The sequence below is a fragment of the Notothenia coriiceps genome, unplaced genomic scaffold (assembly GCF_000735185.1).
Source record: "Notothenia coriiceps isolate Sejong01 unplaced genomic scaffold, NC01 NC01_scaffold00014293, whole genome shotgun sequence".
Taxonomy (NCBI): Eukaryota; Metazoa; Chordata; class Actinopteri; order Perciformes; family Nototheniidae; genus Notothenia; species Notothenia coriiceps.
The window spans coordinates 166,842-193,547 of record NW_011346994.1 but is presented as its reverse complement, the minus strand read 5'-3'; the positions used below and the strand labels follow the sequence as shown (position 1 = coordinate 193,547).

Sequence of the window (26,706 nt, the reverse complement as noted above, 5' to 3'; positions counted from 1 at the left end):
AAATGACGATCAGAGAGTGGCTTAATGATGCACAAAACCTTTAGTTATTTCTGTTTTTTCCTATTAGGTGACCTGTCTGATGATGAGCCTGCTTACTCGCCTGATAAGGAAGAAGGGAGAACACCCATAGAGGTTACTGACCATGACCATCTTGAACAACGCCATAATGTGCATAAGCGGATTATAAGTCCTGTGACATGTCTTGACTTCGAGGACAAAGAAGGGACTAGCCAAAAAAAGACAAGAAGGACTTCAGTCAGAAAAAATCCAACAGAGAAATACAAACCTGTTGAATTAGTAGGAAGTCCTTTCCAGGGAGTGAAATCTGCTGACAGCAAGAACTCTCATAAAGAAAAAAGGCCATCAGAGATTAAACCACCTAGTCCTTCACCTAACAAATCTGAAAAGGGAAAGCAAAATGTCAAATCATCCAAATCTTTTACAGAGAATAAAACCCCTTTAGGTTCTGACGCTCCAATCCCTTCTAGTTCCCTCTCCACACCAACTAAATCAGATAATGCTGCACTTGAACTCTCAAAAGAAACTCCTACTTCGTTACAGAAAACACCCAAACGAACCAGACCGTCATTTTCTTCCTTGGTACGATCTTTCTCTCCATTCAGTGAGTCTAAAAATGTTGCCTCAGCTTCCACTGATAGAGATGATGATGATATGTTTGAGGACTATTTCTCCTCAGCTAACCACCATCAGAGATCACAAAGCCGTCCTTTGCCTTATCTACCTGTAAAGAGAGACATTCAGCTTCCCTTTGAATTGGACTCTGTCCCAAATAAGAGAAAACAAAGACGTAGTGTAGGCCTTGGATCTGAAACCAACAGTAAAAAGAAGATGAAACTGGGAAAAAGTCTGCCGTCTGTTGCAAGCAGTGAGCCTCAAAGCCCCCCACAACAGGATGTTAAAGAGTCTCTGCCTGCATTGGAGGGTCCAAGTTGTGATGTAAAACTATTGGCTAAAAAACGAAGACAAAACGCCTTGCCTTTTATAAGCATCAACACAACGACAAGGGATGCAGGGAAACAGAGAAGAGCATCTTTATTTGTACAACCAACAACCTCAACAGATGCTCACACAATTCCAGCACTGCAGAAAGACTCTGAGGTCAATGCCCTTCCTCATACCTTGGAAAGTGAGTAGTAAGGCTAGAACACAAGAACACTTTTTCCTCTTTTATCTTCATTATTATGAACTGAATAAACTGCATTTTTATAATGGTGCAGGTTTGTACAAGGTTTGCTAGATAATAACTTAAAGGTCCCATGTCATGCTTTTCCTTTTTTTTTCTTGTGTGTCCTTGTAGCTTTTTATTAGGGCTGTGAAACGATTAAAATGTTTAATCAGATTAATCACAGTTTAAAAATTAATTAATCATGATTAGTCACCATTCGAACTATGTCCAAAATATGCCATTTCTTTATGTATATTGTTGTGGGAATGGAAAGATAAATGAAAGAAGGCGGATATATACATTTAACATACAGTATGTATGTATGTTTATTATAACTAGGGCTATCAGTCGATTAAAATAGTTAATCGCAAATTAATGTGGGTGGGTGTGTGTGTGGAGAGACACTGATGGATCGTTGGAGCTATGTGTAACTCAAGGCATATGCTCGAACGGGAGCTGCCTGGACGCTGCGGTCATGTTGCGCGCACTATCCGTGCTGACTTTTCGTACAATGTCCCACTGTCTGGCTGCCTGCATAAAGTCAAGTGCCCGGCGCAGTTGTCGGCGAAATGTCACTCCTCTGTTTTCATTGAAACAGCTCCTTACTGTATATCTGTTAGCGCAGCTAGCTAACACCAGATGCTAACAACAACAACAACAACAACAACAGTACACGTAAGGTGTGCCCGTTCTCTCGCTCTCTCTCTCTCTCTCTCTCTCGCTCGCGCCACACACACACACACACACACACACACACATACACCCTCCCGGTCCTCCCAATGGCCAGTCGGTGCCTGCCGGTGAACGTGGAAGTGTGGTCTGCCGCAAGCGGACGGTAGGAGCTGGGCTGTCAGCATCAGCTTGTAAATGGTATTTTAAACTCGATGCGCTCTGAAACTACGGGGCGGCCGAGGACAACAAATACACATGCGTTAATCGTGTTAAAATAATTAGTGGCGTTAATAACGTTAACTTGGCAGCCCTACTTTTTATGCATGTAAACGGTCTGCAGAGTCAAAAACCCTCAAAGTACACCCTGTAGTGAGTACAACTCTAACACAGAAAATACCTGTTTATGCTGCCCCAGAAAAGCCTTGTTGGAGATTTCTCTTTTTCCATTGTTTACTTCTTGGGTATAGTGACGTAACGGCCGTTAAGTTTGGACCAATCCACGGACTTCCTCACACACGCACTCGGCGGGACGTTGCGAGGCTCGCTGCTGCGAGGAGCGGGACAGCGTGAGCTGGCTCACTGGTGTGGGGTCTGCGAGACAGCGAGACCACGGAACTCAGCCTGGGCACACACACAAACTCCCAGCTAGGCTGCGGGTGTGTTTGGGGCTGGGTTTCGCTGTGTCTCATTAGGCGCTTTCACACCACAGTACTTTTCCCACAAAGGTTCATGAGAACTTAGTTCATCAGAACTCTTTAGTTCTGATGAACTAGCCAATCAGAAAATATAGCTCTTTTCTCACAAGAGAGCCGCATGAGAGTCCCTGCTCTCTAGCAGGCACGGAAAAGGGGGTAAAAAGGTTCTCATGAACTAATTTTAGTTCCGGCTCTTTTTGGTGTGAATGCGACATTTCGGAACTAAAGTGGGAAAAGTACTCCGGTGTGAACGCGGCTACTGTCTCGCAGACGGCCACTGGGCTCACAGGGAGGGGGGGGGGGCAGGAGCTCCAACAAGCCGTTTAGGACCAGAGAGTGAATACACATAACTATACAGAGATGCCTATCCCCTGTGTGCCTTGGCATTTATTTTAGTATACCTCAACAATGGAATTATGATCAGTAGAAATGGCCATGACATGGGACCTTTTTAAGGGAATCATGATTCATCCTATTCAGTGTTCTAAAGGGTGAATAATTATATGTGGGTGCCGTAAGAAGAATAAAGACATACCTCCAATGTGAATAAATGAGGCCTTTTCATATACTCTGTATTTTAAAGACCACGTTTAAAATGTAGATTATACATTTCATGTATACACACATGTGTATAGAGTCAAAGTTCGATATGTGATGTCTCCTCATTACCTCTGGTTTCTGATATACGATGAATTGAAGCATTATTTACTCATCGATGTTGATTTATCGGTCAGTATTTGATAGACAGACACTAAGGCTTGCCTCGCTACTTGCCCAACGCATGCTGACTCCAAAAAAACCTTAACAGTATAAGTTGTTAAGAAACTGGACAAAGATCATAATTCAAATGTAAGCCTTCTTTACCGTGTTTAGAAACATTACTGATGTGAAACAATTGTAATACTAAGAGAAAAAATGAAAAAGTGATATTATATCTAATAATGACTTGAAAAATGTGTGTATCTTTTACATATGAAACCCACTGAAGTGATTATACTTTTCAATGTTAAGACAAGATAAGATGGTACTTTATTGATCCCAATTTGGGAAATTGTTTTTGTTGCAGCAGCATAAAAGACAAGGCATTTTACAATAAAACAAAACTACAAATAAACAAGAATAGAAATAAAATAATATACAAAATATACATATAGATATTATATATACAAATATATATATTCAAAGACTACTGGTTTTTAGTTGGGTGTAAATGGTAATTTGGGAGATTAACACACAGGAACACATTACAGTGCCCCCTCTGTGATAGCTTAAGTGACAAGCCCCCCCCTCCTGTTTTGAATTGTTTGTCTTGTTTTCAGACATAGGTAGAGGAAATGAACGTACAGTTGCAGCTGTCTTAACAAAGATCCCCCCCGAAGACAAAGAGACTCACAATGAGCAAGTCAGCTTAAGTGTCCAAAACATGGTTAACAACACAAAGGTAAGAAATCATTGTTCTAAATGTTTAATTATGATACACTTTTTGCACTGATGATTTATGTTTATGGTATAGTTGGTGATGCAAAAACAGAATGTTCTGGGTATGAATTAGCAGTGGGAAAATGACTTTTTAAGGTTAAGCTTAATTACATATCATATTTGCTCATTTATATTTGTTGTTGTGCTTTACAACCAGCTAGATTCCATGTAGTTCACTTTGACCTAAATGCATTTACTCAGCCTTCTTAATGCTTCATTTACATGAGCTTTTACTTTATTTATCTTCCAAATCTATTGCATCTATGGCTGCAGAATATGACCTGACGTTAATACAGGCAGTTCAGGAAGAAAACGAGACATCAGTAGTGTGTGTGTGTTTCTTTCCCTTTAAAGTGTTTCCTCCATAAGGTCATACACTTCCATAGCCGTAGGCGTTTGACGCTTCCAGTCAAGAGTTTGTGTCTGGTCCTCAGGGTTTCCTGTGTTTGCCTCTCTGATGCTAGCGTACCACTTCCTCGCTTGTGAAATGCACCTGGCCTCTGTTTTCGTTACGCTGCTAACCTCAACAAGCTGGGGCTGAAAAAGCCAAACATGACGTCATCTCTCCCGGGGATCTGTTACGGTTGACTTTATTGTAGCCTGATTACAGAGATGGTTTTTCTCTTGCTTTTGTAATGATCTTGATAAAAGATTTATGATACTCAAAGAATGGTTGAGAAAACAAACAAACGTGCAATCACCGCTAAATGCACTTTAATACAGGGGTATCTCCTCTTGCACTTTAGGTAGCTCTTTTATCTTCTCTTGCACTTTATATGTCGTAGCTGCTATATTGTACTGCCATGTGGTAAATACTTGTAGGCTATATGCTGCTCATGCTCTTTTGCAATTTTTGCTTATCATGCACTTTGTTTCTGCTATGTTTGTAGAATGTAAACTTCTTAAATGTTTTATGTGAGTGACTGCGGATGGAAATTAGCTCAAAGCTAAACCTGGCACTGTTACGCTTGACACATTTTTAATGTTTTAAAGGTGGGGTAGGTAAGTTTGAGAAACCGGCTTGAGATACACTTTTTGTCATATTCCATGGAATGCTCTTAACATCCCGATAACAATGAATATCTTAAGTGCTTTGACAAAATTCTAGCGCACTCGAGCTGGTTTCTCAGAAATTACCTACCCCACCTTTAAGTGTTCATCACTCTGCATTGTCCCTGCCAAATAAACGATTAAATAAAAAAATAAATGTTAGGATGTGAGGCAGTATAGCTGAACACTTTCAGACATGACAGGTTCTCTGAGGTGACGCCTGCATGACTCACCAATCTTTGATGTGAAGATGGTCAGCAATGATACATTTTGTGGAGGAAGTTCCAGACGAAAACCTGTTTGGCAAGAAATTAACAGATAATAGAAGTTTAAAGCAACGTTTTGTTATTTGATAAAGTCAATAAAAGTCAAAAAGCATTTAACAGAGTTAATCTATTTCAGCGGAAAGGACAGTCTTGCACCAAAAGTTCGTACAAGATCTGACAAATAACAAAATAATCTGTTCTAAAGAAGTGGAAATTAGAGGCTAGATGTGAATTCAAACCGTGGGAAAAACCAGAGAATGAAGTTACTGTAATACTTAGGATTACATGAGATTTAATGATACATTTCTACATCACATTTCATTGCTGGACTTTGGGTTAATACACTGCAAATGTGCAATTGCTGAGACGAAAAAAAACATGATTTATTTACATTTTTAGCAGCCAACTTTGTTGCATTTCATTCTCTATTACTTTGTCCTCATTCCTTGTCAGCTCTCTACTGTCAATTCTCTCCTTATGATTTCTCTATATCAACTCATCCATCAATGAAAAATCTTGGTTTGTAGGTAATCAAATAGAAAGTGTTCTGGTGAGGAAGACAACATGAAAACGTTTGAATGTTGATTAAAAACCTCAGCATGTTAACTGATTTTCTTTTACTTTCCTAACTGCTAATTGTAATTGGCTCTCAGACAGATTCAGTTGATTTCCATCTTTGCAGAGACCCATTATCCACATTATTTTTCGATTGTTCTAAATAGCGTGATTTTCATTTAGCGCAGAGAATCAGCAATCCAGCAGGAGACCTTCTCATACAGTGAAGAATTTCCTTTATCTGGGCTGGGAGTGCTCTTATCTGAGAGGCCGCGCTGCTGTTCATCCCAGCTCTTTGTGAGAGGCTCATTAAGGGCAGATCAGTCTTCAATGCCTGCTTTTCGTGCGGCTGCCAGAACATGTTCACTGCAAAAGATAAGTCCCCTTTGAGGAACCTTTAGAAAAGCTGCCCATATTTTGAGTTGGTTTGAAAGACGTTAAATTGAGCAGATTTCCTTGGCACCTTTTTTCAGTGCTGTAGTGTTAGAGAAAGATTACCTTGTTGTAGATTATTAACAAATCTAAACATTTTCCCTTTGAAGAAAACTTCTGTCGGGACAACCCAGGAATGTCAGTCACAGGGTGATGGTGACCAACTCAATCAATTCCCACCCTGCTCATAAGGGATGATATGTGTGTGTGGGACTGTTTTGGCAGGGCGGTGTGCAGCAGGCCTTAACCCCCGGCTTCCAGCTGGGGCAGCAGATATCAGGAAGGGGCCCGAGAGTCCCTGTTTGTAACTGCTGCTGCTCAGGTGTTTGTGTCCATGATGGCTCGCTGTATTGGGGCCAAAATACGTGTCTGGATGCACCTCAGTTGTCGGGTTACAAATTCACAGTTCCGTTTTAGTGACTCTGAATATGTTTTTCCTCCACTCATGGCCTTGGTGTGTGATTTCCTTTTTGGTCGCTACGCAGCTAAATATCCGGCAGAGTGGTTTAAAGTGCGCGCTCTGTTTGGCCTTGGAATAATGATCCTTCTACCTCAACAAACAAGCTCACCATACTATAGTTCACATATTTCACTCCTGTTTTCTTTCATCTGCTTCTACAAACACAAGCCAAGAAACAAAGCAAGCCAAATCCCTGCTCTATAGCTATAGCTCCACTTATACCTCATCGTTGGCCAAATATATGGATATTGGAACACACCGCAATATTTGTTTCCTTCCACTATGAGCCTTAGATCTACTACAAAACGGAAATAGGAATAAATGCATTAAACAAAGAATATTTGATCTCGATGAACATATTGTGAAATGGTTTGATTTGTCTTCATAATGATTTAGTCCATAATGATTCAGTTAAAAAAATATGTGGTTTAGAAAATGTTTTATTCCTTTCATAAGTTTTTTATATTTGTTTTTGTTTCAGGCTATGAGAACTTTGGTTATGACAAGCATGCCCACTGAGTGAGTACACATATTTGTCTTAAGATAATGTAAATATCATCAGCTATCACTTTTAATGCATTGGTGAGAAATCGGGTAAATGAATACGTATTGTTTAACCATTTGTTTACTCACCTCTTGTAGGAAGCAGCAGACATTGGCTCAGGTGGTGGGGACTCTGGGTGGTTTTTCCATTGTTGACCGAGTTAGTGAGAGCACCACTCATGTGGTGTCGGGGGGTCACCGGCGGACCCTCAATATTCTGTTGGGCATAGCTCGAGGCTGCTGGATCCTGTCTTTTGAATGGGTATGTAGCTTTTATGTGTTTCAAAGCCGTCACCTGATTTTTAAAAGGATGATAAAATGTAACAATATGTCTTGTTTTTTTGTCTGATTAGATCCTCTGGTGTTTGGAGCAAAGGCAGTGGATCCCAGAGGAACCGTATGAACTTTCAGAACAATTTCCAGCCGCACAGGTGAGTACCAATACTAGATTTGTAGCTCTAGTTAAAGAACACAAGTTCAGCTGCAACCCTCACTTATGTTCTACAGTAGTGCAGACAATCAAATGTTTGTTCATTGAAACAGCAGAGTTTTTAAATGTATGGCACTCAATCGTTTAAAATGATCTTTCATTGACAGAAAACAAGTCATTTAGTTTATGCTCCACTCCACTCTGAATGTAACAAAATAAATATAGTCATCTCATTTTTGGCACTAGGTCTTCTGTCTTCTATCTAGGTCTTTATTGCATTTTCCACTGCCTTGTGAAACTGCCATGACATCAATCTTCTACGCCACACTGATATAATTCCTTTCCTCGGCAACCAAACAGACAAATGTGTGGATAATTGTACCACATGGGCAGCCTTTGTTTTTTAAATGTCATGAATTAAAAGATGTGACTGACAGTAACTGGGGAGGTTTGGGAAGGATGTTACATTTGGATAATATAAAATAAACATACAACTATGAGACATAAACCAAACCATTAGATGTTTTATTTATACATTTAACCATGAAATATAATATATTATTCAGTTTATTAATATTTTTCCATTTCTCATCATCGTTGCAACACCTCTTTTTTGAAACTGAAGAGAAAAAAGGCTTGTAAAACCGAAGCCGAGGAAGTCACATGGAAACCTGCACATTTTTATTGCCAGTCATCCATTTTCAGTCCGCTTGTTTTTCCTGAAGCATCCTGTGTGAGCTGTGAGTGTCGCCTCTTCCTGAACTCGTCATACATGAATCACTGTCCACTCGTGCCACTGCAGGGGGAGACATGGGGTCTTGATGCAGATCAATGTCGACACATTTCCGCACGAAATTGCATGATGGCTTTTGTTGTGACAGAAAATGTATTTTTCAGGTCGCCACGGCTGTTTGTCATTCCTTCTCTTTTATTCAGTTCCTGTGCCATGTGTTGCATGGTGATGCCTTCAGATTGCTTTAATGATAGAAACTGATCTTATTCGTATGTATCCATTACTATTGTTTAAACAGACAATTCACACTTTGTGAATTATAATCACATCTAATGCACATCTTGTGATGTAAAATGATATGCCTCTGTTTATAAATCATAAATGGCCTCAGTGAATGTGCACTGACATCTATGAGTGACATGAGGCCAATCTGTCAAGCAGTTTTTCATTTAAACGTCCATAAACGTCATACTCTAACTATGCCTATATTTCTTTACATTAGACCACTATGCATTATGGGACATTGTAAATAATTGATCATGACTGCTTCATGGCTCTACTCGACTGTATTTATGTATTTAATTAGCCAAAAACAAGTCTGGTGGCTAACTTATTCATAATCTACACCAAATTGACTGTCAGCAACACATATATTGCACAAAATAGGTACATACTATAAACCTTAATAAAATATTCGATCTATATTGCCCACTATTAGCTATTCAGATATTGCTCTTCTTATTTCTTGGGAATACATTTTGAAATGATTAGTAGTCCTTAAAAGCAATCATAAAACAATGCACATCGAGAGATTTTCCCCCGGGGACTTTGCGGAGAGACCAGAGCGGCTCCACTTTCGGGCTTGGGCCTGCCTTCCACCTGTCCTGTTTCTGCTGTAGCAGAGGCCTGCTTCCACCTGTCGTGTGCTGCGGTGCTGAGGAGGTTTTACCCTTGGGACATCGTGAAGAGACCGGAGTGCCTCCACGTTTTTGGCTGGGGCCTGCTTTTGCCTGTCCTGTGCTGCTGTGCGGTAGAGGATTTGCCCCAAAAACATCACGGTTGCTGTGCTGGTCTGGGAATATGGTCCTCATCGTGATTCTGCTGTGCCTGCTGGCTATTTTGGACAGTGAGAAGTTCTCTCATCATCCTGAGAAGTCTACTGGATTCAGGTCTGTTCTGCCGCCCAAAGTGGGCATCCCCTGCAAAGGATCGGGTGTGTTACGCGAACAATTGCCGGTTGCCTTGTCACAGACAATCAGTTCGGCAAAATATGTTTGTATTTTTTATTTGCCTGCTATGATGGTTCTTCAGGACTGCTTCTTGAGCTCAAATCACAGTTTCGCAGACGTTGCTGCTGGTGATTTTAAAGTAGATGACAATTTATGTGTGTCGATTAAGAGGAAAAGATGTCTGGTTTTCTCAATCCATATACACCAGGGGTGTCTAACTCAAGGCCCGGGGGCCAAATCTTGCCCGCGACTTCATTTTATGTGTCCCGCAAGAGCTTGCAAAGAATAACATACGTTTATTATACGGTTTCATGCCGCTTTACAGAAGCACGTTGTCCATAAACTACATGTCCCACAATGCATCTCATTTTGTGACATGGAGACTTGAAAAGATTTGCAATTATTTGTAATGAATTGCCCTAGACTTCTGCTTTCAGACGTAGTTAATCATAAAGTTATTAACCAATCCGATAATAATCCAATGCATAGGCAATAATGTAATATAATAAATAATTGTATATATATTTATATATGTATAATATATATACATAAAGTTACAACTGACCCTTTGAGTGCAACCTTAATGATAAATGTGGCCCCCGATGAAATTGAGTTTGACACTCCTGATATACACTCTAAAATACTCCTAAAAGATCAGACATACAGCAATATAAATATATACGTAACTTGCCAGTTGGCGAGACCCTCCCCCGGGGTCTACGCTTAGGACTGTGAGTCTCCCAGCTGTGAGTCACTCCTGATTAACACACCCGCCCATGCAGGCGCATTCACATCACATTATTATTGCTATCAGGAAATGTAAACCTAACTCTGGTCCGCCCAATAGTACACTCTAAAAACAAATGCCTTGGCTCAACAAAGAAAATCAACGCAACAGTTTGCATCGATGTTTATTGAGTTAAGACAACTTCTAATGAAATTGTCTTAAAGCAACAAAGTTATTTGAGTTAGGGGAGAAGGCTTTTCCTTTACAATCAGAGGTGTTTTTAATTACCACTTAAATTGGTAGCATAAACATAAGTTGATTACTCAAAAAATGAATTTGTTCTGACTAGTTTTACCCATGGTTTTACCACATGATTTAAAAGGAATTTTAAGTTGTATGTACTTAATTACCCTCATTCGGGATACACGTTTTTAAGTTGATTACTCCAAAAATGAAGTTGTTCCAACTGGTTTTACCGCTTGATTTGAAAGGAATTTTAAGTTGTATGTACTTAATTACCATCATTATGAACAACCATTTATAAATTAAGTTGCTTCAAATATATTGTATTCAATTGTTAGTTTTTTTTAGCTTTTTTACATGTTTTTGCCTTTAAAACATTTTTTTTTTATTAATTCCACAACAAACATATTAGGCAATTNCAGGTAAACGACAAGGCAGCCGGATGGCTATAGTTCTCGCGATACTTCATTGTATTGTGCTATTTTTGAAAAAGGAAAAAAAGAAGAAATTGACTAAATTCATATATTGCTGAATGGGTGGACTGCCAAACAGACTTGCATTCAATGACAATCAAATAACGATCTTACCTCTAAGGAAGCATGTCCTTGATCTGCTTCACGAGATTCATTTTTAATAAAAGAAACAGGATACTCACAATAGTAACAAAGTATTTTACTCTCACAGTGGCCTCTACTACTTTGTATCCTCTCACAGAACTACCTTCATAGTTCGAAAGGCATGCTTATTTTGGTCAAACGCAATTTGCTATACAGTGCAACAAGGCTATCTACTGTATTTGAATGAACCAAAAAGATCGACCTCACCTTAAAACTGTCCTTTGTATATTTCATTTGTCTTAACTGTTGTGAGCTTATCCAGGCAATGTTAAGTGGGAGTGGACTTGAATCCTTACACTGAAGGTGTAGAACAATTAAGTTATCAAGCCAATTGGCTTTACTTCACTACAACTTGAATTTAGGTTTTAAGAGACTTTAACCAGAAATCATGAGTTCAAATTACCACGACAATATCTAAGTTGAGTAATTACCAAATTATTACGGTCAACACAACTTATATTAAATTAATGTTTGCAACTTCAAAATGTTTATCTGAAATCAATTAACTCACATTTTTAATCTTGCAACCCATGCATTTAATTAAGTGAGGTGAAAGGTCGCACTGAAACTCGTTTTTAGAGTGTGTCAGATCACTACTTCTCTGATTCTTTAAATCAGGGTCTGGGTTGGGGATCTTGGGATTCATCCACTTAAAATTTGCACAGTCAGTCTCATTTTAACTATGTTCCCGTATAAATACTCATCTTGTGGGATGTATTTGGCTAAGTGATTTGAGTGATCACTGTGTCTGTAGCAACAATTAGGGACACAAAGGGTCCAAAAGGGTAAACCTCGCATTATCATTAAGAGAGACATAAACATTTGTGGAGCAGGATTTTGTGATCTATTGGTTTTGATTGGGGAAAAATCCATCTGTGTGATGATGTTGAAACTGCATGGTCTTATTTTTATCTTGGTTTTATGGAAATTATTGATAGACATGCACCCCTGCGTAAATTTAGAGTGAAGGGATGAGATAATCCTTGGTTTTCTGCTGAATTGTCTAGTCTCCTACATGAGAGAAACAAGGCCTGGGCAAAGGCTAGGACATCAGGCTTAGAGGTAGAATGGCTTCGTTTTAGGCAGCTAAGAAATAGCTTCACATCACAAATCAAAAGTGCTAAGTCTAATTATTATCTGTCAGTGACCACAAAGAACCTGAATAATCCAAAACATTTTTGGAAATCCATAAAATCGTTATCCACCGGTGAAATCCGCAAAGAGCTACCTCCTTGCCTTACCAGCATCTGGCACTATATCGGACAGGGCCACCATGTTAAATTGTTTTAATGAGCATTTTGTGTCCTGTGGCTCTCTGTTTGATTCTGTTTCTAACTCTGCTACTGTGAACACCACAGTCTGTGACTCTGAAAAACGTGGTTTGGAAAACCCTTTCAGTTTTTCTCCTTTTTCTATTGAAGTCGTTCATGAAGTCTTAACCAAGTTAGATCCTAAAAAAACTGCTCGTCCGGACAACTTGGAACCTTTCTTTTTAAAGATAGTTGCAGATTTTATTGCACCACCTCTTACTTCTCTTTTTAACCTCTCCCTCAGCACAAAAACAATTCCAAAAATATGGAAGTCAGCTTATGTCCTTCCTCTACTAAAAGGTGGGGAGGCTACTTTATTAAATAATTATAGGCCCATCTCTAAATTGTCAGTTCTGGCCAAGGTTCTTGAAAGCCTAGTGAGTGAGCAGGTAAAGTTGCTTTTAAGTAACAATGACCTACTATGTAAACATCGGTCAGATTTCAGAAAGCAACATAGCACCATCACTGCAACAATGAAAGTGGTGAATGATATTGCTAATATCTTAGACAAAAAGCAGAGTTGTGCAGCTCTGTTTATTGATCTTTCCAAAGCTTTCGATACCGTCGATCATCATATCTTGAAGCAGAGGCTGGCCAGTATTGGTATATCCAGCCATGCAGTGGGGTGGTTTTTTAACTACCTCACTGAAAGTTCCCAATGTTCTCAATTTGATGGGCTGTCTTTTGAGTGGTTAAACCTTTCAAATGGTGTACCACAAGGTTCTGTTTTAGTTCCACTTTTATTCTCCATCTATATCAACAGTTTAGGTCAAAATGTGGATGAAGCAACTTTACATTTTTATGCGGATGATACCGTGATGTCAAAGCCATGCTGGGTAAACTACCACCTTACATCTGCTCACTGATATCACAGAGAGTCACAAGTATCGCCTAAGATCCCAGGATGTGTTTTTATTACATGTACCAAGTGCTAGGACTGTTTTAGGCACTAAAGCTTTTATGTGCGCAGCTCCTCTAGCTTGGAACACTCTGAAAAACATTTTGAAAATGAGCATTTTGGTTCCCCTGCATCAATTTAAAGCACAGCTTGATGAAATGATATTTGATACTCCTGGTACCTGTCTTTGTGAATACGTTTGTAAATTGTACCCCTGCCATTATGTTGTATGTGTCCTTTTTGTTTTTTGTTACATGTGTAACGTAATGTGCAATGTACGGCAGGTCTCCTTTGTAAAAGAGATTGTTGATCTCAATGGGATTTTTTACCTGGATAAATAAAGGCTACAAACAAACAAACATTTTGAGCATTTAGACATTTTATTTTGTACTCGACATGATTAAACATTGCTGAAATTGTTATGAAGATGGTGACGAAATTGGGATCAATGCATTCACCATAAGGGTTGTTTTTAAAGTGTAGAACAGGACCAATGCTGAGGAGGATTTTAGATTACCTCTCAGGCTCTCTGCCTTGTTGTCATGTTTCATATTTAACTTGTGTTACTTTATATATAAGCAGGTATTAACATCAACCCCTCAAAGAAATCTAAAGGCAGTGTTTACTGGTGAGAAATTCTGTTTCAAGCACAACTTTCCCATTCGTGTTTCTTTTTGCTTCAGTAGAAACATTACATAAATACAAATAAAAAATACATTAACAAAACACTTGAAAAACAAATCATGTTTGAGCAGTGGGAAGGTTCTTCAGAGTTAGATTAAAAGAGTTCCTGTACAATACAATTGTTAACTAACTAACATTAAGATCTGTAACAAATCTCTATCATAATGTTAAATATTAAATCTACATATAAATTAAACAACCAATGTACATACATTCTCAGTAGAAAAACAATGTTGTTTTAAGAAAAACATTTTCTGTGGCATTTTGACATTTTCATTTACATTTTAGGCATTTAACAGAAACATAACAATCACTTTGAGCAAGTTGTTTATCTGCTTGTTGTACCATAGTCTCTTTTTTAAACAATGATAGGTAGCTATTAAAAACTTATTTAAATGGGTGCTTAAACTACAATAAAATCTTTTAGATTAATAGAACATACGATAAATTAATGTCACATTTTACTATGGCCTCTCCTTTGTGGTTAGAGCTTTTATTACACAGTGTAATTACCGTTATATATACAGTCTATGGTAATTACTAAACGTATAGTTCTCTATATATATCACAGACAAAAGTAATTTCAATATATTTTTGTCATTTTGACAGTCCATATTTCACAACATTTTCCACAACTTGCAACGACCCATTGGATTCAAATTTTCAAACACATAAATATGCACAAAATATGTCTTTCCAAAAGTATGTAAAAATGTGTTCATGAAGTGCTTTGGTTCCCTTGAGAATGTTTATTTTTGGTTTTTATTGCTGTTGTCGGGCAGAATTTCCCTCCCAGTTAGATCCACCTTAGTGAAGTCAGTTAGTTAGTCAGTTCAAAGGGAGCCTGTAAAGTCTGCTGGTCGGATCATCATGGCAGTGGACTTCAGTGAGTAGCCCGAGCCTTTCCAGTAGTACCATTTGATTCCATTGAAGCGGTTTGAGTTCTGGCCCTGCTGGTAATACATCCCATTCAAATTGGACGGACCACAGGCATCAAACCACCAACCTAGAACATTCAAACACATCTCAACGTTATTTCCTCAAAGACGATGTTGCATGCAACTCTGTAAAATGGGAAGGGAGTTTTCTGTCTGTCTAAGGTCTGATATGGAAATCTGTTTTAAGAAAAGGCAATTTGAGTGGGCCATAAGCTGTTGGTTTATTATACTGTCTCATAACCACTGAAAAAAGTGATTGAACACATTGAAATATTCTAATAGCTACCCATCTTTAAGTAATGTTGTGGTGGCTGTAGGTGCATTTATACACTTCAAAATGTGTTTTTGAATTTAGAAAGCAGTGAATGAGAGTTTAACAGCACACTGCAATTCAGAGCAATTTAGATGTGTCTATATATATATATATATTCATATACAGATGGCAGGGTTTGTAAACTGTGCCATCTTGAGACTGCCTGCACTCCTGTTAATCCTGAATCTTGGCTGTTAAACTGTAACATCTACGCCAAATAGAGAACAAATAAGCATCAAATTACATTTGTCAAGCTATAATAGCGGTTGCGTGGCTTTTCTATAGCGTATTACATGTTATGGCATCACACAAGCTGTAGAAGCTACTTGTAAACTGTGGCATTACACACAGTACAGTACACTGGCAGTATTTGTCATGGTGTCAAGGCAGACATTTCACATTCGGCAGCATCTAATTGGCTATGACAGTAAAATTGCTACTGCTCTTATGTAGAGATGCTGTCACAGAGATTTTCATTTATTGTGGACAGACACCCCTTAGCGGTTTATCTCCCAGGAGATGATATGTTGAAGAATCAGGATTTTTTTTTTTTTTTTAAGCAGTTATAGCTAACCTGTCATAGTAGTTAATGGAAGTAGCTCGTGTAACATTGTTCAAGAAAACTGAAAACTACATTTTTAAGTCAAAACTAAGGTGTGCGATATGGTTTTACATAATTTGGTTTTAAACAGATGTACCACATTCATTTAATTGTGTGCTAATTCAAAACAGGCAGATTTATATTTGTAGTGGCAGATTTAGCTTTTGTTTCTTACTGGGTCAGTGCCACTCTGTCACGATTGAGCATAATGTGCATATGGAGTCCCCCGTGAGAGACCCCTCATGGGAAAAAAGGGAAAGGGTTTTCATGCTTCCATGCTCACTTGGCAGACCCTTATACAGAGGGACACTAACTTCTGGCAGCGGAGTCACTTTCAAGGGAATGGAGTAGGACCTTTAAGCTACGAGGAGAGAGGGAAAAGCTCTTTTCCCAGGCTATTAATGTCAGCCATTGTAGGGGCTGAATTCCCCAATGAGTTGATCAGTGATTAACTCTGAGCTAATTGTGCTCTTTGACCTGGCCACAAAAGTACGGAGCCCTTAAAATGCCCTTGAACTTTTTTTGGGGGGGAAGTGGCAATATTTGGGTGCGTTGGAGTTTGTTTGAAAACAAGTGCCATCACAAAATCGACGTGACTATGATATTTCCTGGTGACCAAGAATTCATAAGCAGAAGTTGTTTACAAAGAAAATGTGTTTCTTACCCCCTGTTGTCAGTTGTGAACACTTGCAAACACATTTGTCGTTGTCCGCATCCTTTGTACTGAAATCACTTCCTGGCTGCCCGATGCTGCTTATTTTGCCTGCCGTTCCACTGAAGCCTTTAAGGTGTATCCTGTAGAATGGGAAAGGAAAAATGAAGGAAGAGGAGGAGGAAGTCCGTGATTGCCATTCCTCAAAAGGCAACGTCCAACTGTTCCTCGGCCATAGTTTGTACCAGATCTCAAATGGGGTTTGGCATTAGGATTTCAGTGTTTGCTATTGGCATTAAAGTGTCATCTTACTTTATTTATGTTAACATTTCTGCTTTTTATTACAACCAGATTGTTGATTTCATAATTTTAGCTATTTTTTATCTTTTAACCAACGTTTCTGCGTTATGCTATTTGTGCAGCATCGTCCTTGTAGAAATGATTTGGAGTTACTGAGCAAACTAACTGGAGACCAAATCGGTCATAGTCAAGTGGACTTTAGACAAGAAAGAGCCGTGTTGAACCGGAGCATTTCAAGGTCTGTTTGTCAAATTGAAAGGAAGTATCCATTCCACTCCTGAAATCAGCTTTCGTTTGGAAAAGAAAATACCTGAGAGGGTTCTGTTATTGCCAAGATGTGCAGACTAAATGTGTGAAACAAGACATTTTATGTATTTCCTATTTTTCACTGAGCAGTTTTATTGCATTTTCTTTGGGCTGGTGCCAGTGCATTAGTATCAGGGAAGAAGATGGTCACACAGAAAAGAAACATCGTCCAGAGGAATTTCTTGGATGTGTTTTGCTTTTGAATAGATGTAGGAGGTCAGCATCTATGACCATGAGCTAGTTTACAGGAGGTAAATATGTATGATACAGTCCAGAGGGCTCTGTTTTCCTTTGGACTGTATCACACACAGTTGTGAAATACTAGCTAGGAGTTAACAACCAGAGCTTATTCCGTACAAAATCACCACGAGCACGTTCAGACTGAACATTAACTCTGTCTCATTTTCACTGTCAGAGAAACACTTATAGAGAATTAGCCAGATATTTAGACATTTCCCTCATTATTCCATTCATTTAATTGCTTAAAAAACCCAGAAGGGTTGAAAAGGAAGTGTTATTAAGAAGTATGGATTCAGGCGCATAGAAAATGTTGTATCAAAAGATAATTACAGCCAATTTGCTTCTAGCTTTAGGAAGATATTTATGTATAAAATATATATCAATAACAGTGGGATACTGAGTGCTTCAGAGATGCTTTTATTTTTTCAACTAGGAGGGTTTCCTCTGTATGTTTTCAATAACATGTATTCATTTGGTTGTTATTATTATAATTGCAAGGCTTTGAGGCTGTGCTTTAGTAGACTTCAAAAGCACTGTTAAAAGAGACGCTCATATGCTGACAGGCGTTTTTGTCCTTAATTACTTGTTCAATAGTTTTTTTACCAAGCAAATAACACACAAGGTTCTGTGATGTAGTCAGTACAACGTACCTGTAATTTTGTGCTTCACTGTCGAGGGAAAACTGATCATATTGTGAGAATTCTGAGTTTCCTTCCCAGTCACTCAGCTGGATCCTCAGTTTGTAGGACTGTTGAGTTGTCATTCTGGAGACGAATTCATTTCCTAACCAGAATTCACCTGAAGATTCTCCAAACCCCTGAAAAGACATAAAAGAAATGTAATCATACCGTGTTGAACTCATGTTGAACTCCTGCAGGAGAGGCTCGTGGGTCACTTTCTCTATTAACGAAACAGCAAACAGTCAATTTCACATTCAAAATGAGATACTTAAAAAAAAGTATGCCAGTTTAAATTAGCTTGAATTGTGGTGAGAATAAATGAGATGGCATGAAAGTATTTTTCTGCAATGATTGCTTATCGGGGACTTGAGACTCTTTTTGGCACTTATATCTTCCATTTGGTGCAGGCAGTTATTGGGTATTTCCTCTAACAGAGTAGAATCCAGAGGCTTTTAAGACTCTTCCAGTGAAAAGCCAAAACCAAATCTGCTCTCTGTATTGTTTTGCAAATGGAATGAAAACCGTAGCCTAGGTTATATTTCTTCTTGATAGCTTTTACCTTTTTGTACTCTTGCCACGTACGGTGGAAGTCAACATGGCCGTCAAAGCGTTTTTGTAGTACTGTCCACCCACCTCCTTCTGTCTCCATGTCACAGAAAGCCTTCACACACAAGCAAAAAAGAGTTGCTGCAATTATTAATTCAACATAAATGCTCTGTAAAGAATACATGCTCATTTTTAATTAGTCATTGCCACCCTATTTGAGCTTGGGCAAAACAAATGTGAGGTTGGATACAGGGAAGGGAAAGTGAAATGTCTTATTCTCTGAAAAGTTTCTAAGGAGATCACAGTTTCAGCTCAAGCATGCACATCATTAATGACAGTCTGAGAACATTTTAATTTAACTTTCCCGCCCTCAAACACAATACAGTCCACTAAGCCAAGGGCTTTATTCACTGGGTTGTGTAAATGTGGGTGGGTCATAGTCTGACTCAGTTGTTCAGGCTTACTTTACCTTAACCTCTATTGTAGTGTTGGGTAGAGTGAGAGTGTAGACTCCACTCTGGGTGTTCCCTGACTTGAACACAGCAGCACAGTCCATGAACGTTGTAGGAGTGTCCTGCATCATGACAGTTTTGCTCTCTGCAGAAGAAATAAACCTTGTAAATCTGGCACAAAATTGTACAGAATCTAACTATCCTCCTTTGATAAGGTCAAATTTACTGAGAATATAGGTCAGTTTCATTGCTCCATTGTTACTGCTTTAACAGGAAATCATGCGGTAATTAAAGATAGATAGCCTGCCTTTGTGAAGTTCACAGCACGATAACAGTGTCATATTGATTTACAGCAGACTCTATGTATAGGCAGTTCCCAAGTATGGATGTGTTTTACAAACACACATTTAAGAGTGCATCCAACAGGTTATGATGACCTGAGGTGTGGACTCACCTCGAGACGAGCCGGCAGAGATGGTGCGAATGAGGTTGTTGACGGTGTCTAGTAGCTCCTGCTGCTGGAGCTGCAGTGCAGTGTTGTTAGGGGACACTTTGAGCAGCTGCTGCTCCAACTGGCCTATGATGGCCGTCTGCCTCAGTATTAGAGTCTGAAGTTGCTCTTTTTCATCTCGAAGCGTCTTCAGCTCCACCTGCCTCTGCTCCTCCATCTCATCCACCTTTTTCTCCAGAAATCTGAGGAGAAGCAGGCAACAAGTTCAGAATCAAGCTGAGCCCAAAACTGTTAGACCATTGAAGTATCTGATGTCCTCACCTGCTTTTGTCATTTATCTTGCTGATATCATTTGTTTGGACAATTAGTTGTTTTTCCAGCTTGTTAGTTGACAAGGAATTTTCAAGAAGTTGCCGTTCAAGTCGAGTTGTTTGTTGAATTACCTAAAAATCAAATAAAAAGGTAGAGCTGTTTAGCCGGGCAGTCTCTAAGAGACACCTTGTGAAATTGTTTGTTCGTGAATCAGTAGATCTTTAAATATAAAAGGAAATTATCAGATGATGTAGTTTTCATCAACTTCAAGAAGTGCTCAAGATCCTACAATACTTCAAAATGATACAGATGTATCTGACATTTCTCCATATTGTGTTGAAAATAGTATGAAAATAATAACATGACTTGTAGCGATTTAGAAAAGTGAAAGACATGAAAAATACAAGAAGGTGTATAAAAAAACTTCCCCACAACCTAAAAAGGTTTGTCTGTCAACAGGCATTTTATCAATAGTCCTTTTGGACACCAAGTTCTGTCTTCAACAAAAGCTTGGTTCGCACTTAAAAAGTGAACAAACAGTTCATTTGAAAAAAATGTGACAGGAAAGAACGACCGAGTTCCAATAGAGCAGACATACCTGAACAAGGGAAACGTTCAAAGCTACGTATTTTCACGGACAGATGTATTGAACTAAACTCTGGGGTTGGGGACCTTGCCTCTAATTTCCCACTTCGGAGGAACTGAACTCAGCAAAAAGCAGGTTGTTTACAGGGATCCCAGCTATGTGTCTGCAGTGGAGCTGTTGATGCCTTTGAACAGACGGATGTGTGATTGTGACAAACTGATAGACCCTTTCTGTGGGAATACTAGTGTGCTAATAACAGGAAATGCTGTACAGTTGGCTCACATAAGGTCATTGACGTGTAGCCACAATAATAAACTGACGCATTCATTCTTGTTTTTCCCTGTGCTTATTTTTTTTTATCGTTTTCAAAGCAAGGTATCACACGTAGGTTTGTACCTTTGACATGAAATAAATAGATTTTCTTGATCATAAAATGGTCTCATGTATGCCAAAAAAAAACAAGAACTTGCACCACATTTTCTTTAGCATGTTATATTGTTGAGAAGTCGTTCTGTTGCAAAGGTATCATGTTTGCACTTTTTAGTGTAGTGTATTGTTGTATGTTAAAAGTAGCAGGAAGTTTGGCCTTACCTGTGCCTCCACGTTGGACAGTTTCCTTGTTTGCTCTGCGGTTTGACTCAGCAGGTTTGTTCCGATTTCAATCATCGTCGCTGTGTGGTTTTGTACAGCAGTCTGTTGGATTTGGACGATGTCCTGCTTCATATTATCCTGTATGTAGTTCTCCAGCTGCAGCACAGAAAAAAGACCATTTTAAAAAGTGAATTATTGTACATGGCCAATCCTGTATTACATATTATTTTGTTCTTTATTTTAAATAGTGTAAACATTTATACATTTTTTATTTTAAATAGTGTAGAAATGTATTCTTCAAATGAAACCATATGTTTTTCTTATCGTTGGTTAGGTGGATTGTATTTCTTTTAAATCAATGAAATGATTTGAGGGGGTTTATTAATCTGTCCAGATAAGACCTTCTCTGACTTAACCCTGTCCGTATGACACTTGTTGATCATAGCAATAATACAATGAGCATGGATGCCCTCAGGGGGGGAAGGTCAACGTTTCATCTTTACAGGATTTGTTCTTAGCTACCTTACAGTATTGCCATTTTTAGACCAAGACCAATCATTAAGTTATTTCCTGCATGGTGTTCCTGAGTGGCAATCAGGTCACGCGACTCGTAAACAGGATGGAAGTGTTAAATGAGGAGTTACATCCTTCGCGAGGGTATGACATGAGTGTGCCGGCGGAAACCAGCGTCAGTTGAGAATCTTTCTCATCTACAGTAAGTTTGCATTATCACTATCAGTATTTACTCATCAGTCAGCAACCTTAAACAGTCAATTTTATCATTATTTTTATTGTGGAAAATAGCAGGGACATCTGCAATTAGTACTAATTTTGTTTGTCTTCCTTTCATGACGTCAGGTTTGTTTACGTTCGTGGAGACACAAAAGGATATGTTGTAGGTGGAAGGCTGTCATTTGAAATGCAGGCAGGATGTCCCATCGACCGTCAAGGATCTAATCAGTTGTTTATTCCCGTGCCTCAAAGGCGTCAGTAGGAATGACTGTTCATCAACACATTGTTTTCCTCATCTGTCATCAGCTGGCGCACTCTAAATAGGGACTAAGAAATTAGGAAATTACAAATTTGGTGATTATTTTTGATACGTAAATCTGGCCTGATGGAATTGTCCATGGTTTGTCATTTACAATTTTTGTTAATGCATCAATTTGTAGATGCATGTGCAAACGTGAAATGATGGCATATACAAAGCATATTCCTATGAAAAGATGGCGATAACTTGTTTATCAGGTCATTTACACTCACTTTACCTTTAACCATTCCATCAATCAAGCAACTGTAAAATAGGTTTATTACCTGAGTGAGGCACTGTGAGTAAATCAAGTTGTATATTATCAATCGCTCTTTTTCTTTACCTACCTATTCCAATTAAGGGGTCATGGAGAGCTGACACCTTTGACAACATTTTATCCTATGGAACTTAGAATCAAAGTTACACTTTATTATTTTGAAACTCCCATATATAATTTTTTTATGAATTAAGGTTGCATTCAATGTAGCAAGCTTTCAGCTGCTACAGAATGTATTTGTATTGTTTAGCTGTCAAAGAAATGTGGCTTTCTCTGACACATCTAACAGCTTGTCTCGGTTAGTGATTAAATCGTCCTTTTAGCCATTTGTTCTGGGTCGCTGAACTTATTAAGGCCATATTTACTTCTGATAGACTTTAACAAAAACAAAGTCTTCCAAATTGTTGATTCAGAAATTGGTTAGAAACATGTTTTTGGTTGTTACAAAGCAAAAGTCATTTTCGTTTGAAAGGGCTTAACATCAAACAAACAATGCACCTTTAAAAACACTCACAAACATACCTAAAGTCGGACTGTTGGAACTGCTGTTGACAAGAACCGTGTTGACAGGTCAGAGTAAGGGGCCTATTTTCATTCATTCAGGGTGATGATCACAGAGGGAAAAAATAGGCCAGTGGGACTTTCTAGCACCTCATGGCAGTAACTGGTTAGATGGGTTCTGCTTGAACAGAGTGGCTTTCTGATCACTGAGTGAGTGCTGTTCAGAGGGGAGAGTTTGGGCTGAACAGATTATTTTGCTGGCCTGATTAGTTTTGCGGGAGAGTTATGTTTTGTGTTTGGTAGTGAGGGAATTGTACAGGATAAAAGGTTTAATGTTGAAAAGATGTATAATATTTACTAGTAAGAATCTGTTTTATATGTTGCTATAGTTACAAATCACATCTGTTCTTTAGGTCAAAGAATCAAGTTAATATTAGTAAAGAACATCTGTGTGGTGAAACGTTAACCATCCCACCTTAGCTGGGATCTCCTCTCCTATATTTATATCCATGTGCACATTAATGTGGTGCGCTGACACAGCAGTAGAAGCTTCATGATTAATCAGCAATGCTTCTTTGTGTGTAAGAAATATGTAACCTGTCACTTTGTCTGCTGCGCTGTCGGACTTTGTAAAACGTTCACTTGTCTGGCGGGCTTTGATTTGTGAGGCAGCTCTTATTCCTGCTGAACAGATCAGAGCTTGTTTAATGTTACAAGACAGGGTTTGTGTGATCCAGCTGTGATTTGATCTTGTCCTGTCTGGCTCTGCTTGTTTAGGTCTCATCAGTAATAGAAAGAGGGAGAAGAGAGGGAGCGAGACAAGAGGCCGTTCACTTCTTTCTCTCGCACAATTATTTGCTCAGCAAACTGAAAGGGAAGTATGCATCCCTTGTGTGGACACCTGTGTCCAGTCTTTGTCAATCATCAAACCCTAGTGTGTCCTTTAACACTAAAGGAAGTGTTTCACAGACACTCAGCACTCTAAACGCTCTGTTTACACCACTTCTAGTTCAGTTTACATTCCTAAAGAATAAGAAAGACCTTTTGAAAAACTAAAATATGGCCTTTTATTACATTTAGTTTTTTACTAGTTACATAAAACACTACATAAAAATGGTAAATTGATTAAAATGCTCATTTTACGATGATTTTGTCATCAATTGTGTTAAATGCTGCCATTGAATCACTCAAACATGTTCTGGTATTGGTTAAACGTTACTCATGTTGTTTGGAACCTGTGGTAGTGAATTATGAGCCTGAGTAATCTGCCCATTGCCTTAAACCAAAATAAGTTGTGATTTAATTAACTAAAACCAAATTATTTAGAAAAACAAGTTTCTGTTGAAGCTTCTTTTGGATGTCAAAAATAGTAATGCGCTACCTGTTGAAATATATAACATTATATTCTAGTGGAAAACTTGTGGTCAACATTTAATGCACATTTTCCTCATGCTCAATACTAACTGTTTAATTTTCTTTAAAATGCTTCCTATTTTTTTCTCCTTTCTGGATGATTGGAAAGGGAGATAATTGTCACCAGTGACACCTGTGGTAGAGCAAGGGTACATCTTTAGCACATGTTTCCTTCTTGTACATCACAATGGTCTTGGAAACCTACAAATCCTCTTTTCCTCTGAAACGATCAATTCAATTAAAGTTGTCATGTCGGATAAGAAACTTATATTTCCAATTCAGAAAGGCATTAAAATGAATTGATGATAAGAAATGAATATACAACAATATGCAAATATCATCAATCATATTGAATACAGTATACAAAATATTAAGTAACAATTAATGTGTGCAGCTAATCAACTTAAAGGTGCAATCACTCATTCACCACAAAGCTTGTTCCTCTCAGTGCAAGGCAGCATGGATATTACATTTTCCGAGGTTCTGGGAGATGGATAAACTCAGGATACATATTGATTTATTTAAGAAAAACTCAAATCTTACTAATAATCACAGTGGTAACTAGTGTCTGTCTCAACCTCTCTTCTATGTTAATACAGCCTGGCCTTTCTTGGTAGTCTTTTTTTATGGCCAGGCTGTGTCCACTTACTCTTCACCTTGTAAACTGTTTTCAATCATTCACCTAGTTTTCTATCTATGACTCTCTCTCAGTAACTGCACCCAGGCAATCACAGTCTCATGTATTCATGTCATATTGTGGTTTGACACTACCTTAAGCAGCCACTGTGTGTTGTTCTCCATGATGTTCTCCAGTTGTTCCAGCCTCTGAGCTGAGTCCTCGTCGTCCACAGGTCCATCCTTCTGATCTGGATAGAAGTAGCTGCTGCTCTGAGTCTGGCAGTTCTCCTGCTCTGGCAGCAGAAAGGTGTAGCTGCACGGCCCGTTTTGAATCTGATATTCTCTTTTAACCGCAGCACTGTATCCTGTCCCCAGACCAAGGCAGAAACTTAAAACTAGTAAGTCCACATTCAGCATCTTCATAATAGAGTTGGGTGCTAAGTCTGGTCTTTAGCTTGTTCTTAATCCTCTCTCAATGACTGGATGTCTTTCTCCAGCGGCATCCAAGGGTAAACAATCCTCCGAGGGTCTGCAGATTCCTTTTATTACCTCTCAGTGGGAGGAGGATCAAAAAGCCATCAAGAATGAGATGTAGCGTGTCATTCCCTTTAGGTTACTGGTGGCAGACTGCATGTGCTCGCTTTGCATCAGCCCCCAGCCACTTGTTTGAGCTACTACTGGCCCCTCTGATTAGCTGAGAGTCCAAAACCACTCCCCCCCCGCTCTCCCGTCCAGTCACTGAGGAGCAGTGAAGTGGGGATTCCTTTCAGTACGGACTCACTTCACATCACAGAGGAGCAGATGCACAAAACTACACACCTTCCACTATATCCTCTACAACACACATGTTTTTGTCTGCTTCAGCTGAACAGCTACTCAGGATGCAGCTGTGCACCTTCAGCACGCTCTGTGATAGTAACAGAGTTCATCCCATTCATTCAGAAATGTTTCCCGGGGACAAACACACTTGCAAATGTGAATGGAGGATCCAAAGGAAGAAATCACTCGTTCCACGGATTCTTAACTTGTCCGTATGCTTTATCAATGTTTTAAGCTAAATCTACTTATTTTTCCTTTTTCTGGAAGAAGGTTTTTCATTTTGAAATGTTATTGACAACTCTTTTATGTATTTTATTTGAGTTCAAAATGTTATAACACAGATATTCCTTCAGGTTCTATAAAGTCTCATATCAGTACAAACTACAGATGCAACTTGTTGACCGCTGACCACAAAATAGTTGCTGTTGTTTTTTCATCCGCTTTAGGGTGGATTCCGATGATCTCGTCTGAGTCACAAGTATAATGAGGCATTATCTGCTTGTGACCCTTCAGAACAGCAAATCTATGGGAAAGTTATTTTTTCTCTAACAAGAAAATGCATTTGTTTAAAGTGTGTTTGACTTAGTCAAATTGGAACTCTCAGCTTTTCATATGTGGGCATGTCGTGGGTGTTTTCTGTATCCGGTCCCAAACATTCATGTCTACACCAGCTTAAAAATAGCACAACAAAAAGGGACTTCACACAGGGAAAGTATTTCACTGTATATTGTAGGTGTGTGTGACTGTTAATACTGTAATTCATCTGACTTATAACTAGAGATTCCTAGAAAAGATTGGAGGTTTTCCAGACTTATTGAAGGCAGTGTTTTTTGGCAAGCTCTGATGTTGATAACCAGAGTATTTTTCAGTC

General features: G+C 38.8%; 2 protein-coding genes across 2 annotated transcripts in view; one reads left to right on the top strand and one right to left on the bottom strand.

Annotated features, from left to right (window-relative positions):
- Positions 1–26,706, top strand: part of mcph1 (microcephalin 1) — a 32,416-nt gene that overhangs the window by 2,042 nt on the left and 3,668 nt on the right. The window contains exons 7-11 of the mRNA XM_010774638.1: positions 68–1,147; positions 3,873–3,994; positions 7,277–7,314; positions 7,438–7,600; positions 7,692–7,769. Of these exons, the coding sequence (XP_010772940.1) occupies positions 68–1,147; positions 3,873–3,994; positions 7,277–7,314; positions 7,438–7,600; positions 7,692–7,769 (1,481 nt within the window). The remainder of the gene's footprint in view (positions 1–67; positions 1,148–3,872; positions 3,995–7,276; positions 7,315–7,437; positions 7,601–7,691; positions 7,770–26,706) is intronic.
- On the bottom strand, positions 13,887–25,647 carry angpt2a (angiopoietin 2a). The gene is made up of 9 exons (XM_010774629.1): positions 25,170–25,647; positions 21,178–21,333; positions 20,010–20,131; positions 19,692–19,930; positions 19,255–19,382; positions 18,799–18,900; positions 18,210–18,376; positions 16,726–16,856; positions 13,887–15,215 (listed from the first exon to the last, which is right to left on the bottom strand). The coding sequence occupies exons 1-9, from the start codon at positions 25,437–25,439 to the stop codon at positions 15,043–15,045; spliced, it is 1,488 nt and encodes a 495-aa protein (XP_010772931.1). The 5' UTR covers positions 25,440–25,647; the 3' UTR covers positions 13,887–15,042.